This window comes from Microcebus murinus, chromosome 3 (genome assembly GCF_040939455.1).
Source record: "Microcebus murinus isolate Inina chromosome 3, M.murinus_Inina_mat1.0, whole genome shotgun sequence".
NCBI classification, from domain to species: Eukaryota; Metazoa; Chordata; class Mammalia; order Primates; family Cheirogaleidae; genus Microcebus; species Microcebus murinus.
Genome location: NC_134106.1, coordinates 25,011,732 through 25,031,423, shown reverse-complemented (window position 1 = coordinate 25,031,423; position 19,692 = coordinate 25,011,732). Strand labels below are relative to the sequence as shown.

At 53.0% G+C, this 19,692-nt stretch overlaps 1 protein-coding gene across 1 annotated transcript in view; it reads left to right on the top strand.

The window, feature by feature from the left end:
• The window catches only part of GALNT14 (polypeptide N-acetylgalactosaminyltransferase 14), a 208,227-nt gene that overhangs the window by 135,072 nt on the left and 53,463 nt on the right, over window positions 1–19,692 (top strand). The window contains exon 3 of the mRNA XM_012788362.2: window positions 17,163–17,261. Within this exon, the coding sequence (XP_012643816.1) occupies window positions 17,163–17,261 (99 nt within the window). The remainder of the gene's footprint in view (window positions 1–17,162; window positions 17,262–19,692) is intronic.

The window sequence follows — 19,692 nt, the reverse complement described above, 5'->3', positions numbered from 1 at the left end:
GACACAGCGGAGTTCCAGTTGTCCACATCTTCGCTGACCATCACCTGCTCCTGTCTTTTTCATTTGACCTTTCTGGAGGCTGAGTAGTGACGTCTTAGCATGTTTTAAATTTACCTCCCCTGCAGATCAGGGAAGCCGGGCACCTTTTCACAAGTTCCGCGGCCACGAGAATGCCTAGTCAAGCGTGCTGCCCCTTCTGTCTGCGTGCGCCCACGCCCTTTTCCCGAGAACCAAGCACAGAGCCTGGCTCTTGGTCCCCCCGTCAGTAACCTGCTTCTCTTCTGGTTATTTTTTGGGCATTTTTGGCAACATTTTGAGGCAGCGTGATAATGTAAGGGAGAAAAAATCATGCACCAAGCATGAGAGGCCGCGGGTCCCTTCTATGATCCTGCCCGACAACCTTCCGCTCCCTGGGGGTCTGTTTCCTCACATGCAAGACAAGAAGAAAGTCAGAGACGCTTATTAAGGGCACTTCCAGCTCTGTGTGCTGGTTTGAAAATGCTTCTGCCGGGAAGACGTGTGGGAACTGGCTGGGGACTGAATCGGCTTGGAGGCTATTTCCAGAAACATGACGCCCTCCTGCTCGGCAGCAGCGCCCTCCCCCAGGCCCCGATTCCCCCTTCCCCTCACACACTTGCCTCCCTGACAGGACTCCAGGGCCCCCCGAGCATTAGAGCTGTCCTTTATTATTGTCTCCTTGTCCGTTCCTCCCATGTCCGTTCCTCCCCGCCCCCCTCTGTGTCCCCATGGTGTAGGTCACCGGACCCCTCCCAGCCTGAGACGCACCTGTAGGCTGGTTTGACTGTCTTTCCACTTATCTGAACCCCCTGAGCCTGTTAAGCACAGCAGCAGCAGAGCCATTTGCTCCTGGAGTTGGCTCTTCGTGTGGATGGCAGCTTGGCTGCAAAGAGGGGTGACCTGCCCACATTCTTCAGTCTAGAAAAAAGAGCTGGGATGTGCAGACTTCTCCCCTTCATAACCCCGCCCAGCACTTCCAAAAACCATTGGCTCCTGTGATGTACCCCATGCGCCTCTGCTGCCGGGAAGGAAGAGGCCAGCGGGGTTGAGGCTTGAGCAAGTCCCGAGGAGGCTTGGTGCTGGGACGGGGCTGGGGCAGGTCCTGCAGGGAAGGATGAGTGTGTGGGGAGCCCTTAGAGACTGGCCGTGCCTTGTGTTTGTGTTGGGCTGTACAGAGTGCCTTCTGTCTCTTTCCCAGGTCGTCCTCAGTAGCCCTGTGGGGGAAGGGTCACTTTTGCTTCACAGGGAAGGAAGCTGACACCCAGGAGAGGTGACTGGGTGACCATGTGGCAGGGCCAGGTCTCCTAGCCCTGTGAGCTTTGTGATAAAACGTCTCTGCCACTTACTAGCTTGTCTTTGGGTAAGTTATTCGAACTCCCCGAGACTCGGTTTCTTCACCTGTATAATGGGTAATGGGGATAGTAATGTCCTCAGGGCAAGGTGAAGTAACTCACGTCAAATCCCTCTGGTGTGACTAGAGCACACTCAGTGACCCTTCGTTAGCCGTGGCCATGAGCAGTCAAATTAGCACTGGCATTGGGAGTGGCATTAGCACCAGGCTCTGTGATCTTCCCTGTGCTCTCAGCTGTGGGCCAAAGCGGGTCTGGGAGGCAGGGCAGAGAGGTGGCAGGTGCAGCTGGGAGAAAGGGGTGACAGGGATGAGTTTGGAGAGGTCCTGGATCAGGACCCTGACCCACCCCTGAGTGGGGTGCCATGGCTCACAGGCGTCAGACTGAGCTGAGAACGAGGTGGCACAGGCGGAGGGCAGGCAGGCAGCAAAGTCCTCAGAGAGCTCCCGGCCTCAGCCTTGGCTCCCGGAGCTGAATGTTCCACTCGCCTGAATGTCAAACTTACTTTAAAAACTGGAGAGCAAAATAAACAATGAGGTAACTGTGATGCCAGGTCTGGTGAAATCTGCGCTTGAAAGATACTGGGGCTAGAAGCCAAGGCCAGCAGAGGGGTGATATAGGGCCGGGGGCCAGGGAATACGGAACGGAAGAGCAGGAGAGGAGCTGGCAGCTGTGGGAGGGAGGCCTCCCCTGCCCGGGATGGCAGGCGGTGGGATGCAGCCAGAAGACCCATGTGAGGCCGGAAACTCCCCGAGGAGTGTGAGGTGTGATGGATGAAGGGCTCTGCTGGGGACCTGTGGGCCACTGAGGCAGCCAGGGCCCATCTAGGCTAGCCAGGCAGCATTAGTAAATGTCCTTTGAGGTGGTCCTTGGTGTCCCGGGGCAACAAGAGGAGCCCCTTGTGTTGACAGAAGTTTCATCACATCCAGGCTGCTCCCATATCCTGACCTGCCTGACCCTCATGGCAGCCCTGACGCTGGCCAGGGCAGGCGTCCTGGCCCTCCATTCTCTCACTGCCCCGCTCCGCCCTGCTCTCCTCCTCGATTCATCCTACAGACGCATCATTTACTCCTTGCCCCGAACCTGTACCACCAAGCCTGCCTGTACCACCTCTTGAGACAGCAAGCACCTCCTCCACCTCAGGCCAGGGCCCACCGTTCACCCTGGCACCCGAGCCCGCACCCCTGGAGTCCCCTTCCTCCCCCGCCCACATCTTGCGGAGTCTGCCTCTGAGATACCCCTCGGTCCTGAGCTTGCTACCCTGCTCCACAGCCACCTGCCTCTCACCTGGGTCACTGCGCCGCCCTCAGGTGCCCCCCTAGTTGGCTCTGGCCCTACTCATACATCCACCTCAGAGAACTTTCTAGATGCACATGCAGGGCTCCTCATCTGAAACCCCGCCCCATCTCACCCACACCCTGAGGGCAGGGCCCCTGGCCAGGTCGAGGTAGGTTTGTACCCAGCTGTGCCATAAGGGGTGGCACCTCCTCATCTTTGCGGCTCTCTCTGCTCAGGACGCTCTTTCGCCCTTCAGGAATCTGGGTGGAGGGTCCCTTTTTCTGGAAGACATCTTGCCCCTGGGGCCGAGTTTAGCAGCTCGTCCTACAACCATGCTCACCTCTGAGCAGCACCCATCACTCCCGGTCGCAGACATTAGGCGACATGGGGCAGGGGTGCTGACTTAGCTTTGCACCCCCCGAGCCTAGCTGGGGCCTGGCACGCAGCCTGATCATCTGTCGGAATTGGCCAAGTGACGAGGGGCCCAGAGAGACCTCGCTGGATTCATTCTCAAGCTGCAGAAAGTGTTGGGGTTTGCAAGTTAAGGTGCAGGTGTGGGAATGAATCCTCAGAACAAAGGGAGGGAACCAAAGCACAGAAAATTTAAAAGCATCTTCACTCAACAGAGAATTCTCAGTGTTCACACATAAATCCAGCGCCGTAATCGGCAAGCACTTATTGATCACACCATTCCCCTGACGCCTGGTAGCCACCTTATATATGTTCTCTCGGTTCAGCCTCGCAGCTTTGCTGTGACCCTGGATGAAGAAACTGACTCCGGTAGGGTGAGCAACTTGTCCATAGGACAATAAAGAAGTAGAAATGTGGCCTCTGCCCTCAAGAAGGCAGTGGTCTACCTGGGAAGGAGCTGTGGCTATGTGGGCAGGGGAATAGTGACACAGGCTTACCTGGGGGGAGGCCTTGGGATGCCAGTCACGGCATAACTCCAGGTAGCTTCTGAGGCTGGGAGAGAGGGTCGCACAGGTGAAGCAGTGTGTTGGGCAGATCGCCATGGACAGGGAGGGAGGAATGGGCAGGAAGGCAGCGTCTGCAGGCAGAATAGCCCGGAAGCTGTTGCAGGATGGCAGGCGGGCATGGGTCAGGCTTGAGGGATAACCGTGATAGTGACAGGAGGTGATGGAAGCAGATTCGGGTGCAGGATTGACCTGAAGATGGATTGACTGCAGGAAGGTGTGAGTAGCCTTTGCTTCTTACCTACCCCCTGACCCCTGCACCTTTTGGAGCGACACATGGTTCTGAGTCCCCGGAGAAGAGGTGTTGGACACTTGGCCTCAAACGTACCGTTCCTGGGCCCCGTGTGCTGGGATGGGCATAGCCCTGCAGTCGCTGGTCTGGAGTCTGTAGCTGCTTCACTTTGAGGAAACTTCCCAGCTTTAGGCAAAAGGAGAGAATGACTCTTCTCTGATCCTTTAGCTGGGAAGTCTGAGAAATATCATGAAATAGCTCAGGGCATGTCAAGGGGGTATCTTTAGCAGGTGAGGGATAGCCCAGACCCATGATTTTCCATGTTTGTAGAACCTTCCGGCATGCAGTCTTCAAGATGGAAGACACAGAGAAAGGCCAACATGGAATGAAGGTTTGCGAGGCAGTGAGTCCAGACGATCAGCAAAGAGTGTTCTAGCGGAGCTTGTGGGAGCAAGTCCTGGGGGGCCAGACCACCCAGGTTCACGCCGAGGCTCTGCAGCTCCTGTCGGGCCCCACCTTCTCCTCCACAGTGAGAGAGGAGGACTCATGGCACCTGCCCTGGAGAGTCACTCTGCAGACGTAAAGCCCTGGGAAGGCACAGTGAGGATTCGATAAGTGCCATCTATTATTACTGACATGGAATGTGATTCAAGCAGGGCTAAAATGAGACATGAAGGAGCTCTGCTCCCAGACACTAAGAAACCCTTTTCAGGAAACATTTCAAAAATAAGTCATGGCCCACCTCCACACTTTCTGGTCCCAGCTCGACTCTGCATTTGCCTTTGGAGAACACTTTTTTTTTTTTTTTTTTTTTTTTTTTTGCGGGTGCACACACACACACACACACACACACACACACAACACACATTCACAGGCACACACAGCTGCCATCTGGGTGGTGCTTGGTACCAGCTGACACAGGTCCTAGCAGCATCCCAAGAGAAACCTCTTTGGAGCCTGTCTGCTGATCTTCCTGGAGGGAAGGACCTGCCACTTCCCCCATGGGTAGAAACCAATCCTTAGTGTTCCACTCACTTCAGAGGGGCTGTTTGACATAAGAGACCAAAGTTGTTAGTTGTCTGGAAAGAGAAAAGGACCCTGGTACACAGTGGAGCAATTTCTAGCATTTCTAGAAGGTCTCTAAATGCAGCTGGAGGAGTCTGCATTCCCTAAGTCAGGTGGTCCTTCTGAGCCCGGACCGCGGGAGTCAGCGCAGGCAGAAGTGCCCAAGGAGAGAGATTGGGACCAGAGACTGAAAAACCTGTAGCAGCAGGAGCCTAGCTGGCTCTGCTGGTTCCAGAACGGAGAGTGGGAGATGTCCTGTCTTGTGTGTTTAGCAGTTATGTTTTCTGCTGAGGGTAGACAGACAAAGGCTTGTCATAATTTAGTGAAACAAACCCCGAACAGTACCTTCGGATGCCATCGGTAAATTAGTGCAGGTCTGAGCCATGGAGCTGGGGAGAAGAGAGGCAATGAAGGAGATTTTCCTAAAGCCAAATCCTACAATTTAAAAGGATACGAATTGTTCTGAGATTGTGGCCTTCCGTAGTGTTTAAATACCCTTTCTTTTACGAACTGATGGTGATGGTAGATGATGGGATTTTTAAAATACATTCTTTCCTGCAAAATGAAATGTTGCAAATCTAATAACAGTCTCTATAATGTTTTTATTTTATTTTACTCATACAGAAGAACCCAATACCTTGACACTAATGTTGAAATTGGATTATAGACAGACTAAATTGGATTATAGACAGATTAAAGTTCAGTGACCACTTAGGACAGTGATGTCCAATAGAAGTAAGATGTGAGCCACGTATGTAATTTGAAATGTTCTAGTAGTCACATTAAAGCAGAATAAATGAAATTAATTTTAGTGATACATTTTATTGACTCCAATATAGCCAAATATTATCATTTTGACATGTGATCAATGTAAACAAATACAAGTAAAATATTTTACATTCTTTTTCACGTATTAAGTCTTTGAAATCTTAGGTGTGTTTTACACTGACAGCATGGCTCCGTTCAGACTAGACACATTTCTAATGCTCAGTAACCGCACGTGGCTAGTGGCTACCCTACTGGGTAGTGCCCAGCTAGGAGAAGAGGGTTTCTGAGCCGTAGTCTGTCATAGGATTCCAGTGTCCCCCCCGCACTCCAGGAAACATTGTTCATCATTCCCGTGACTTTGGTAAACTGGAAGAACATCGCAGCCTTTGAAACACAGCTAGATGTTTCCAATGTAATAGATGAAGCTTAAGAGCTGTCCACAGACACCAGCCACCATCTCAGATGTTCTCCCACGACACCCTTAGCCCACGCCTGCTCATTCTCCCCACCATGGCTCCATACTTTAGCTTCCAGACTCCACTTCGGTTTGGGAGACTTGCTTGGTCTCTTTTTGCTGCATTACTGACCTTGCCCTCCCTCAGCTTGCTGCTGAATAGCTCACTGTGCCAGGGAGACCCATAGCTTGGCAAAGGGCATTTTCCCATCTTGCTTTGACCCCGTGGAAGCCTCGCCTACCTCCTGCCTTCACTCGCCTCTCCACCCATTCTTCACACACTTGTCATATGCCTAGTAGGTTTCATTGCCATGCTAGGTACTGAGGTTACAATGGCAAATAAGTCCTTGCCTTCATGGCAGCCACAGTCAGTAGAGGAGACAGAAAAGTAATTTCACAGCACTTGGTAATAAATTATAATGATGGGGTGAGCACAGGGTCCTAGACAGGCACACTGGAAAAGCCTCAGGAGACTGAGAAATGCTCCCCAGGGGAAGTAAGTTCCAAGCCAAGATTAGAAGAGGAGAAAAATAGCCTGATCTTGGAAGAGTGGAGAGTGAATTTCAGACACATGGGAGAGAGATAGTGCCTGCAAGCATCCAGAGGGAACAAAGAGCAGATGGAGCAGAACGTGGCTGGGTCTTCGAGGGTGGGAAAGGCAGGAGTGGAAGTGATGCCATGTCGCTAAAGATGGTAAGCCATGATTGGGAGCCTCAACTTTATGAGCAGTTTGGGTAGCATTGGACGATGTTAAAGATGCAATTTTGGAAAAGTCATTCTAGCTGCAGCATGCAGGGCAGATTAGAAAGGGACAAAGCCAGCTGGGAAGCTGCTGCAGCTATCCAGAAAAGACATGATGGCAACACAGAGAAACAGCCAGACGAGAGATAAGAAAGACAAATGGGCAAGGCCAGGTTTAATTAGATGGAGAATGGGGCAGAGAGAGGCAGGATTAGAGAGTATCTCTTGGGTTTGGGCACAAGGTATATGGTGAGCTGGGGAACTCAGAAGGACAAGCAGGCTTGGCTGAGACATGGAAAGCAGAGGGTGAATGAAGAGGTCATCTCATAGGGATGTCCCTGAGAAGATGCTCTATAGGACTACAGTTAGGGTTGGGGTTATTAGCAACCAGATGGGAAATAGAAGCCTTGGAGGCAAATGAAATGATCCAACAGGATTGAGAAGAGAAAGGTCTAGGAGAGAATTTGGGGGAACACCAGAATTCAAGAGGAGGGAAGGAAAAGGAAACAGCCTAAGAAGAGGACAGCCATGCTAGGGTCATCTCACCAAAAGCCAAGAGCAGAGAACCAAGCACTGAAAAAAAATGTAACCCTCAATGACAAGAGAAGACCAAAACATTCCCATTAGATTTAACAACATAGAGAAGTAATAGGGGCCTTGATGGGAGTATCTGGGGGAGAGGGTGGTAGAAGGACACCTGAAGAGAGGTGACCAGTAATCCTCTGTGGACAGGGGCCAAGGTGCCTCTGTACTGTCTGATGGGTCCCCAGGCCTGAGTGCCTTAAGGAAACTGAGTAAGTTCAAGAGCTAAGAACCAGGAAGTGTCCCCTCTACCACTAGAGTGTGACCTTGTACACACTCTATTCACTATTCTGGGCCTCAGTTTCCTCATCTGTAAAGAAGGAAGGAGCTTGACCCAGTGCTTTCTAAACTGGTGTCCCACAAAATTCTTTTTGGTGGACATTATGTGGTATACTTTACTAAATACATATCCAGTAAATTTTTGAGTTCTCGTTATTTGTGAGGGATTATGTGCTAGCAAAAATTAAAAAGTGCAAGGATAGGGAGGGGACAGATTTTGAGGCTGGTAGAACTCTTAAGAACTTTTAACATGTTAATGTGCATTGGTGAATGGCCAAAAAAAGGTAACCCAGTACTTCTCAGTTGTCAAACTTACTTGACCCTCATACACTTTATTCACTAAGTGTGTGAAGATATCTCTTAGAAATAGTGTCCAGCAACTCACATTGCAGGGACGACTTAACTAGTTGGTCTTCATGGCCCTTCTGGTTCATTATTGCAGCCACCCTGGAGTTTGCTTGCAGCCAGAGAGAGAACAGTCTTCCAGCTGCTGATGGCTCAAAAATAGAGACAGAGCCTGAGCTTTCAGGTGAGTCCAGACAATGTAGCCTCCTACTTCTTAGGGCCCCCTTCCCTAGTTAGCTTCCCAGCTTGTCCAGAAAGATTTTGTGGGGCATTCTTACATTGCCCGGAGGATGGGCTTGCAGAGTGAATTTCTGAGATAATCATTCTGATCTACAGCCCGTGGTGGTTCATCAGACAGTGGAAGTGCCCGAGACTTGTCGAGGTGCAGGTTTTCTTAGAAATTCCATGAGACTGGAAGTAGATGGCTAAGAAAACCAGGAGGGTCCTCTAAACAGCAACAAGTGAACTGCAGACTCTGAGCTTGCCAGACAGAGTTTCAGCCAAGAGTGTGGTGGGGAGTTGGTACAAGGGAATGCATATGTTGGCCTAAATTAGGCCCACCCTGAGACCATGTCCCCTGCTGAATGGCCTGTACCCACAGAGTGGAGGGATGTCGTGATAATGTCCTAGCATGGCTGTCCTCTTCTTAGGCTGTTTCCTTTTCCTTCCCTCCTCTTGAATTTTGGTGTTCCCCCAAAATTCTCTCCTAGACCTTCCTGTTCTCAATCTTGTTGGATCATCTTATTTGCCTCCTAGGCTTCTATTTCCCATCTGGTTGCTAATGACCCACAGAATGGAGGGATGTCTGTGATAACGTCCAGGGCAGCCTGTTGTAACTGGGCTTCTACAAAAGAATTAAGCCCTCAAACCCAATGGCATCCCTTTTATGAAATGAATTAACTTCTCTCCTATGCATGGGGAAGGGTTGTGAACTATCCCCGGGAGAAGTGAGAAAATAGTCACTTAAACAGTTTTCTCTGTATTGTGGATCATATTAAGAACCCCTAAAGGAGTTGAATCTACAACACATGGAATCCCAAAAGACACTGCTGAAAAACTTCCCTCTGGATGTAGGAGTCCCAAGGCACCCCATGTTGTGGAATGGAGGCAGCAGAGAATGACATACGGTCCTGTGGTGACTCTGGGAGCACCATGAGGGTGGAGGAATCATGATGCAATTGCAGAGCCCTTCCACCAGGTACCCAAAGGAATCTGCCTTTCACCCAGGGGAGTGAGAAACCCTGGTGGACTTGTTCTTTTAGGTTGCAAAGGATGCCTGTATTTGTTATCTATTGCTGTGTAAAGTTACCCAAAACTCAGTGGCTTAAATAAAACAACATTTTTTATCTCACACTTCTGTGGATAAGGAATCCTGGTGTGTCTTGGGTCCCTCACAGGCAGCAATCAAAGGGTCACCCAGGGCTGCAGTCATTTCAGGGATTGACTGGGAGTAGATCTTCTCCAACTTGCTCACGTGGTTGCTGGTGGGATTCAGCTCCTTGTGGGCTGTTGGCCAAGGCTGTGCTCAGTCCCTGACCTGTGGGGCTCTCTTGCATGGCAGCTTACTTCACAGAAGCCTAAAAGCCAGACAGATGGGAGTCCCAGTCTTGTAACCTAGTCACAAAATGACAACCTATCACTTTAGCTGTATTCTGTTCCTTAAAGCAAGCCACCAGGTTTAGCCCACACTCAAGAGAAGGGGCTTACACAAGAAGGTGGGGTTGGGGCCATCTCTGAAAGCTTCCACACGGTGGCCAGCCAGGTTCCTGAGCAGTTCACCTCTTTGCCCTGGCCCACTTACTCCCTTCCTAGTGCACTGGAACTAATAACATGTCCAGTAATTCTAATGTGGCAGGCTAATGCAACAGCAGAACTGACTGTTATTTTAAGGGTGTTCCCTGACCCTTTTCCGAGACGCAGATTTCCATAACACTCAATGAGATTGGCTGTTGAGGCAGGAAGTAAAAGCAGTGTGTGTTTATGTGGATGAACAAATTAATCTACATGTGAAACCCCAGTGAAATTGACATGAAATAAAAATTTCATGCCCTCAGTGTATCAGTGTTGCCCATGAAATGAGATTAAAAGGAATTTCTGATTTTACAGTTGTCATACTTTTTATACTGCTTGCCTTTTTCTCTTCTAAAGAGTGGAGTTTGAACCCAGGGACCAGCCATAGATCGGGCATTTTACACTTCTTTGTTCGTCTCCCTTTTCCTCATAGCTGAGGGCAGGCTTCCTTCCATAGACCTGAACTGGGCATGTATCAGATGTTCTCAGTTCTAACAACTCAATCTGTGATTCTAAAAGCCGGGAGCAAGTTCACTGCCCTCTGTCCTGGGAGAACCAACATTCTGGAAAGATCTCTAGCAAGAGCTTTTCTCCTCTCATTCTTTCTTCCTCACACACACCAGCTTTGAGTTGGGGCTGGTGGAGAGGACAGGAGGGGATGAAGAAGGCGTTGTGCATGAGGCCTGTTCTGGGCTGGCACTGAGTGAGTGACAGAGATGGACGTACCCCCCCTGCACCCAGGATCCACAGATTGTCATTCTCTTGGGGACAGAGAGCTCTCTCCCAGTCCCACTCCCACTTTACGTCTTATGCCTGTTTCCCTTTGCCTTTCTGGCCCTGGCGATTAGGGAAATGGAACATATGGAGAAAACAACCCATTCACTTTCTCTACCTGCGTCTGCCCTCTGCAGTGTGCGCTGGAAGTACAGGAATTGGAAGGAAATCTTAATTTTTGTTTAGGTCAGCAGAGCTTTCTGTTTGGCAATAGATGTTCACGAGCTGTCCCAGCCAGGGGCCTAGTGAGGTCACCTCTTCACCCACCTGCTTGAGCTCCAGTGGGGGCCGCCGTGAGGATGTTCCTGGCTGCGCCGCTCAGTCCCCAGCTTCCTGTTACCACCCGGGAGCAGCAGCCTGTGCCTCCCGCCTGGGCAGGTCACTGCAACTGCTGGCTTCTAGAGCTCAGCAGAAACTGCTTGTGTACCCAGGTGCTACCTGAGCGTGGGCACTTGGGCACACACAGCATACAAGGCCATGGAATAGACCCGAGTGACAACTGGAACTGTCCTGGCACAGAGGTATTACATCCTGTGACAAGGATGCTGGAGTGTGGCAGGCCTGGGTTCAAACCCCTTCGCTAGCTGGAGTGAGTTCCTTAGCTGCTCGGCACCTGTCCCCTCGTTACTGAATCTGTGACACAGTAGCCGCCTCATAGGGGTGCTGTGAGCACTGACTGTGGGAGGCACTCTGTGCAGTACCCGCCAGTCAGGGCTCAACAGTGGTGGTTTGACACCATCCTGCGGGTGGGTGGGGGCCACCATCACTGTAACCTGGGACCTGAGGTTCCACCCGAGTGTGTCCCACCGCAGGCCTGTGTGACTTCCATTGCATCATGTCATGTATTGTGTCACCTTTCCCTGTTCTCTAGCTGTCCTCAGTCTTCCCTCTGGGACGCCAGAGCCCCCTTCAAGACCCTGAGTGGCTTCCCTTAACATCCACACGTCACGAATAGCAACTACCGCCCCACACCTCTGCTCCGGAGTTGGCGGGCCTGCCCCTCCATCAGTCCCTCCTGGTTTTCTTCTGGAGAGTAAGACCCTGAGTGCTCACAGGCGGTGACCCAGTCGAGTCTGCCGTGAGGGTGGCGTGCTGCAGGAGGGCGGGCGCGTGTGGCAGCCCCAGCAGGCCAGGCCAGCACGGAACCACCAGTAGCCCTGAGGGCTCGTCAATGACACGGGGCTGACGATGATCATCATCACGGTCCCCTTCACAGGCTGCTGCCAGGACCCACGAGCTGGTGGGATAAGATAAAAGGCATGTGTGCACCACGACAGCACCGCGGTGACTGACGGCCATCCTCGCTGAGCGTGTCTGGGACATGCCCACGCTGTCACATATTCTGGAGCGGGAGGCAGTGACTGACTGTGGACAGAGAAGGGAGCCACTCCCCCAACAGGCCCTCATTGTCGTCTCAGGCCACCTCCCTGGCAGCACCTTTGGCCAGCACGTGGCACCGAATACTCGAGAGGCTGGTGGTCCAGGAAGCGCTCGGCACACTGTCTTAACTGGGGGAAATAGAGTTTTCATCGAGTCATTCTTTAAAAAAAGAAAAGAGAAAGAAATGTCGCATCGCACATGAGCTCAGAGGAGCGTGCCTTGCTCACGAGTGGCCTTGGCCAGCAGGCCTGCAGACCCTGGGACCTGCCCTGCCTCCCGGCTCCCCCAGACGTGTCTGGTGTCCCCCGCCCCCACACTGATCTTTCCTGCTCGCTGGCTCTTCTTTCCAGTAAAACCTTGAATCTTTAATAAATCAACATGCCTTCTCGTCCGTCTGCCGGCGCCAGAGCTCAGTGTTGGCAGGCGTTTCCATTCCCTCGTGGCCCTAATAGAGCTGGCTATTTGATTAATCTTTTAGATCCCGCAGAGAGCCCACTGTCTGAGCTGACTCTCCGCGTGGTGTCCGGCTCTCAGGGTTCTCTCGGCCTCTTGGCTGGCCGTGCACGCAGCGACTCGGGCGCAGGGCTCAGCGGCAGGCGGGACCTGCCAGCACCAGTGCCACGCTCCTGGGCTTGAACCCCGGGGAGTTCACAGTGGGCGCTGGGGACAAGCACCAGGTGAGGAGCCAGGGGACCTGGGCTCCATCGTCTCAGTCACTCACCAGGTGTGTGACCCTGAGCAAGAGTCTGAGCCTCAGTTTACCTCATCTCTAGTGGGTGTTCTCGAAGTCTGCTGTGATGGTCAGATGAGGCAAGGAGTGAGTCTGGGCACCCTGAGCCGTGAGCAGGGGCGGGAGGAATGTCCTGTGATGTGTGAGACAGCACCCGCCGCCTGCCCTCCCTGGCCTGTGCGCGCTGGGGGTGCTCACGGGATTCCTGCCCAGCCTCAGTAGAGCCCCCCTCCCCTTCCCCTGCAGGCACAGGAGACCGGAGGGCTCAGAGTCCAGGAGCACAACCGCCCAGGCTGCAACTGATACCTGCCGTGTCACCACGGTCAGGCCAGCTCAGGAGGCTGAGCTGGGTCATCCCCACAGTCACCTCCTTTCCTAAACCACGAGCTTGCGATTCCAGTCAACACGCACTGGGCACTGCACGGAGGCTGCTCAGCCGCTCCGCAGTTGTGACGACGACTGGAGCAGCCACTTACTCAGCACCTGCTAAGCACCCAGTGCTCTGCACACGTTATCTGCAGTCTTCTCAACAGAGTTTGTACTTAGCCACCTTTTACAGGTGACAATATTGAGGCTCAGAGAAGGTAAATGACAGGCCCAAAGGTGCACAGCCAGTTCTTGGCACACCCAGACTGAAATGCAGGCTTTGGAGTCGAGGTTCTGCTCACTAACATTGATGCCTATTCTCTGATCTCTCCTCCTTGTCTTGCCTCCTGTGGCCATTACCCGCTGGGGGGACAGGGTAGAGCCACTCGCCAAAGGCGACTTTCCAGCCCACGGAAGCTCTGGATCCACCCAGCAGGCTGGGTCGTCTGCAGATTTGCACTGATGTTACAAATAATAGTAGTTACTATTTGTCAAGCATCTGTTATTACCTAACAAAGTGACAGTCTAGGGGAAAAAATCTTCAAGTTAAGAATTATCTCCACTTTCTAGCTGAAGAAACCGAAGCTTAGCAAAGTAAAGTTGGATGCCCAGTGACACAGTTGAGCCTCAGCTGCAAAATGGTATTTGTGACATTCCACTGAAATGAATGATGCTTATTGAGGGTGGGCCCACCCCGTTTTACAGAGGAGCAGACAGCAGCCTGGAGTGAGGTGATTTGCTCAGGTCCCATAGCTGGTCCTTCGTGTCCGGACCCCAGGCCGGGATTCTGTGAACTACCTCACTTAGCCTGAAGGTCCAGATCTGTGCCTGTGCCTGGCATCCTGTGCCGTTTGTCTGCCCCTGCCTACCTCACCCGTGAGACCCGCACTTCCTCCTCCACCCAAGGCAGGGTTGCACCTCTGCTCACTGTGTGTTCATGCTTCTGCGTCATGTTCTAACACACCTGCCATCCTAGCTGGTGCCTTCAAGGCGGGGACAGTGGCTCCTGTCCCCAAAAGCTCTCTAAGCAGACAACTGGCAGTACCACCCACCCTCCCCAACTTGCCCTCGAAGAACTTACATCACAACAGCTGCCTCCCAGCATGTGGAAGGGGAAGCCATTTCCAAGGCAGTGCCCAGGGCCTGACCCCTCGAGAGGGTTTCAGGGCATCTTCCCCCCATGACAGGGGCCACCACAGATAGGAGAAGCTTGGGTCTTGCCCACTGGACACACCCTAGTCCTGGCAATGTTCTCAGAAGCAGCCTTCTGAGTTGCTGAGCTCAAGCTCTCTCTTTTGTCCCCTGTTTCTGATGGAGAGACCAGCGGCTCTGTTGTCTGACTTATGAGGGACAGATGGTTTCCCCCCTCCCTGACATCACCTGTTCCCCTTGGTGCTGACTGTGCTGGCTGCCTCCCCCTCTGCTCCGGCTTAAGCCCCTCCCTGCCCTCACTGACCCTCGACCTACCAACCAAGGCCCCCTACTCTACCTCGACTGGCTGCCTGCCCTGCCCCCTCCCCACTGCTCCTGAGTCAGGTCTGTGTCCAAAGACAGGCAAGTCCGACCATCACACAGGGGGCCATTTCAAGGCATTTTCTGTCTCTTTTTATAATAGTTATCTGATGCACAACAAATCAGTCCTGATTAAACTTAGTGGCTTAAAACAACAGGAGCCATTCATTGATTATCTTCACTGTGTCTGTGGGTCAGCAGTTCGGAACCTCTTGGCTGGGCGGCGGTTCTGGCTCAGAGTCTCGCTGAGCTACAGCTGGAAGCCCACTGTAGCTGCTGCCATCTGAAGGCTTGCCTGGAACTGGTGGACCCACTTCCAATGTGGCTCATTCCTGTGGCTGCCAAGTTGGTGCCAGCTGTGAGCAGGTGGCCACAGTTCCCCTCCACAGGGTTGTGTAGTGTCCTCTCAGCCTGGCAGCTGGCTCCCCTCTGGGCAGCCAAGGCAGAGCCTGCAGTGCTTTTATTATTTAATTTCAGCAGTCGCAGTGTCACTTTCACCATATTCTATCGGGCACATGAACTGCCCTGATTCACTGAGGGAGGCATAAAAACCGGCAGGTGAGAGCCACTGGAAGCCATCTGGGAGGCTGGCTGCCACACCTTTGAAAACTAGAAAAGGCTAATCTTCAGCTGACCCAGGCATGGATTTCCTGATTTGCCTTCTCCCTTTCTCCATAAATGGGCATCCGGCATGCTTAAGTCCTGGTCTAGGGATGTAGACATGGACAAGGCCATGGTCCCTCCCTAGATGAACTCATAGTGGGAGAGACAGTCTTGACACAAGAAGTGCTAAAAAGGAGATATGTACAGAATTATGGGAGCACAAAGGACAGGCCCTTACCTACCTGGGACAGTATAGAACACCTTTGCAGCAGTGAGGACATCTGCTCTTGCTCTGGGACGAAGGATGAATAGGAGCTCCTTGGGTGAAGGAAGGAGGCAGGACGTTGCTCCGTGCAGAGGGGACAGTATGTGCAATGGCAGAGAGTTGTGGTGGCAGATGAGACTGTGATTATGGAAGATCTTGAAGACTGTGACAGGGAGTTTGGACTTTATACATCAGGGCCTGCAGGAGGGATTCAGGCCAGAGGAGAGCCTGGCAGACCCGGGTGGTGGATAGGACGGGACTGGCAGGACGGAGGCTGGAGGCAGGGAGGCTGGCAGGAGGCTGCTGCAGTGCTCCCAGGAGGAGTAAAGAATTGACGAGTTTGGCCGTAGAAATAAGTGATGCATTCAGGAGGTGAAGCTAAAAGGACATCATGAGGAGTTGCCTCTGTAGGGAAAGGGGACAGGTCTGAAGGTCATGGCTTCCCCTTCCCACTGTCTCTGGGCCTGGCCCCTTCCTTCCCTAACTCTCGGCTCCTCGTGGATGAGCCCAGCCCGGCCCATGCTGGTCCTGAGCAGAACAGCCTGGCGTCCTCCGAACGAGTCCTGGCACCAGCACCATGCTCTAAGGTGTTCAGAGTTACCAGGGGCTGCAAAGAGACATCAGGCCCATTGGCCTGGGACTGAGGATCTTAAGTATTTTAGGCCACAGATTTCTTTTATAATCTAGTGAAAACTGTCTTTTCAAGGAAAAAAATGCACATTTTCACACACAGTTTGCAAGCAATTTTAGAGGGCTCACCTGCCCTTGAAGCCGGTCCCTGGATCATTAGACGCCACATTAAAAGCCCAGGCCTAAGAAAAAAAATGGGAAAGTGAAAAGAGTAAATGTTTGACTCCCCAAAAGTCTGCTATTTACCTCCTCTTGAATACCCCCCCATTAATTGGACAACCCCTGAAATAGCAAGAAACAGGAGGAAGCATTTACCCAGTGATAGCCCCGGTGGCACCAGCCTCACTCAGCGGGTTTATTTTCATTATTATAGTAATTTTCGGGCTGCAGGCTACAATTTTCACTTGCAGCGAGGTATTAAATTGAAATTACCCCAGATGTAATTGTCATACAGAATAATCCTGGAGACATGGGAGTGAATGCTTTTTCAAGATGGGGTTTTATTGCTTATACTGGGGTTTGGGGCTCCACCTCTCTAAACAAGCCAGATCCAGGCGTGTGTGGCAGAGGCCGGGGCAGCGCGGCACGGCGGGCTGGAGCTGTTGGCCCAGAACACGGTGAAGCATGTGCCTGCTGGCCAGTGGCTCAAAAGGAAAAGCTGGAAGGACACCAACTGGGGAGCAGAGCCCAAGACTTGGGGTTGGGTTCATGTGGCTGGTAGGGACCACTGTGCTCTAACTCAGGTGTGCAAGAAATGCCACATTTATTTTCTGTGTATCACCTTGATTTGGCTCCAAGCCCAGGTTCCCCCAAGGTGGTGGGAAATGGGGCTTCAGTCATTCTCTGAGCTCCCTGGCACCTCTTAGGGCCCAGTGAGGCCCTGAGGTCTTACCCAGTGCTCTGCAGCTGGGGAGGCCCCTTCAGACACCCAGTGTCTGTCAAACTGGCAACCAGCCAACACCCGTGTTTCTTGCCCTTCAGGTCTGCTTTCCCCCCAAAGTCTCACTTCTGCCTTTCCTTCCCCAGATGCACCCTGCTGGTGTATTACACGGACCTCCCCCCCACCAGCATCATCATCACCTTCCACAACGAGGCCCGCTCCACCCTGCTGAGGACCATCCGCAGGTGAGGGCGCCGTCCCGGTCCGCCGGCCAGCTCCAGGCCAGCACGGGCGGGGCCTGTCTGCTCACGGGTGCCGGGCCTGTGCTGGGAACGCCGGGCACTGTTGTACGCGTCACACCGTCCACTCAGTCCCCGCTCACTTTCCTATGAGGGAGGCTGTTGCCCCACTTCATAGGGAGAAAGGTCCGGGGTGTCAGGTAACCTGCGGAAGGTCTCTCGGCCCTTGGCCCTCTCTGCTGCGCTAGACTACCTCTAGAGCAGGGGTCCCCAACCTGTGGTGAGTTGTGTACTTATTTCATTACATATTACAACATACTAATAATAGAAATAAAGGGCACAATAAATGTAATGTGCTTGAATCACCCCAAAACCATCTCCTCCCTCCCCAGTCCATGAAAAGTTATCTTCCATGAAAATGGTCCCTGGTGCCAAAACAGTTGGGGACTGCTGCCCTAGAGCATGGGCTCCAACTTTCACAACTGCGGGAGGACCTGGGGCCCTGGGAGGCCGGGTGCACAGCCCAGCCCCAGCATCTCGCTGGGGTTAGAACTCAGGTCTGCCAGGGGCCGCCCCCCAGCCCCCTGCCACTCCGCTTCCTGCACACCTGCCCGGGGTGGTGCTGATGCAAATCAGAACAGCCTGCAGGCATCGCTAAGATTTGCCGTCCCGGCCATCTGCCTTGGGCTCCAGCCCCATTCTCCCTGGAGACTCAGTCCACCCTCAGTGCCTCGCTCTAAGGGGTGCATCCTGCTCTGTGTGGCCTGAGTCGTGCATGGATTTTTGATAGACCCAGCGCCAGCCCCCAGCAGAACCTCCCTCAGAACAGACCTGCACCCGGAAGGAAGGCTTCCCTGGCATTTCCTCCCCTGGGTTCTCCAAAGGCCCTGGCTGTTTCCCTCCCCTCTTCTCCCGGTGTCCTCCCACCCCAGCATCTGCCTCACCATGAGTCCCGCTCTTATGCAGACGGGCGTTGGCCGTGCTCAGCTGGGGAGGGGCGAGGCCCTTGTCATGCCCACCTTACAGCTGAGGAAACAGAGTGGCGATGCTAAATCAAGGCGCAACGTTGCGCAGCTAACAGTAGTGACGCAGGATTCCAGCCCCTGCACTCTGACCCCAAAGTCCTCCTCAGCAGCCTGAGTAGGGCAAGGCTAGTCCCAGCGTCGCTGGGCAGCAGGGCACCACAGCCACACCCACAGCAGGTGAGAACCCTCAGTACCTCCGCACCCCTGCGAGACACGGTTCGTTAGCATCTTCCTGGATCTGTTGGGCAGCACTTCAGATGGTCTCCTGACTCCACAGAGAAGGAAATAAGATTAAATGTGGGCCAAAGAAAGTGCACCAAGCACAGCAAAATCTCTTGTCATTTCCATCAAACGAGGCACATTTTCCTGCCTCCCTCCCACACCAGCATGGCTGCGGGCAGGCAGGAATCTCCAGGTGATAGAAGTAAGTTCTTCAGTGGGCTCCCCCCGAGGGAACATCTGCAGCCCCACCTGTCACTAATGATGAATGTCCACTGTGCACAGTCAGCAGGTCCTGCAGAAACACAGGGAGGGACCTGTCCCGACACAAGGCTTTCAGCTCGCTGCTTCTGCTCATGCAAGGGACAGCTCTGTCTGCTGCCCAGAAGTCCCTGGCCACTGGCGAGCTGGCTCTGTCCTCCAGCTGCGTGCCCGTCCTGGCTTCTGCATTCACCTTGCAAGCTGCCAGATTCAAATTTGATTTCCCAACAAGGCAACAGCTCTTGACAAGAAAATATGCCAAGTCACTGTCAGGTGTCAACCGTGAGTCTCACGGTAGATTAATAAAGTGCCTGGCTGATTTATAAACTGGTGTGCGTATGTGCAGGGGACACGGATGGGGAGGTACGATGTACCTGTGTCTGCTCTGGTGAGGGGAGATCGGAATGTCTGGGCCTTCTGGGCTGAGCAGACGCATGGTGGAGCAGAGGTGCCAGACCACTGCCCCAGCCCCCCACACCCTCAGGATCTGCTTGGGCATGGGGTAGGGGAGAGGAGGAGACGGGGCAGGGAGGGGCGGGTGCAACAAGCCAGTGGCAGGCTCTGCCTTCTCTGCCACCACCCATGCTGGCTGTGCCACAGGTCATGACCGGGTATGTCTGCTAGATGTTCCCATGGGGACACTATTAGCATCTGAGAGAGGTTCCTGGATGTCCAGGCTGGTCTCTCCTGGTCCTTCAAGGAGTTCTCTGATGCCAGGCACCTGCACCCCAACACACACGCACCCCCTCGGGACCTTCCTCTGGGCCCTTCTCTGCTCATCACTACTCTGGCCTTACTGCATTTCCCCCACATACTCTTCAGTGAGCTGCCTTAGGAAAAGGACTGTATCTTATTCATCTCTTATTAAACTCCCTGTGGCTCAGTTTCCTAATCAAGGATATGGGAATACTAATCCTAATCGTATTTAGCAT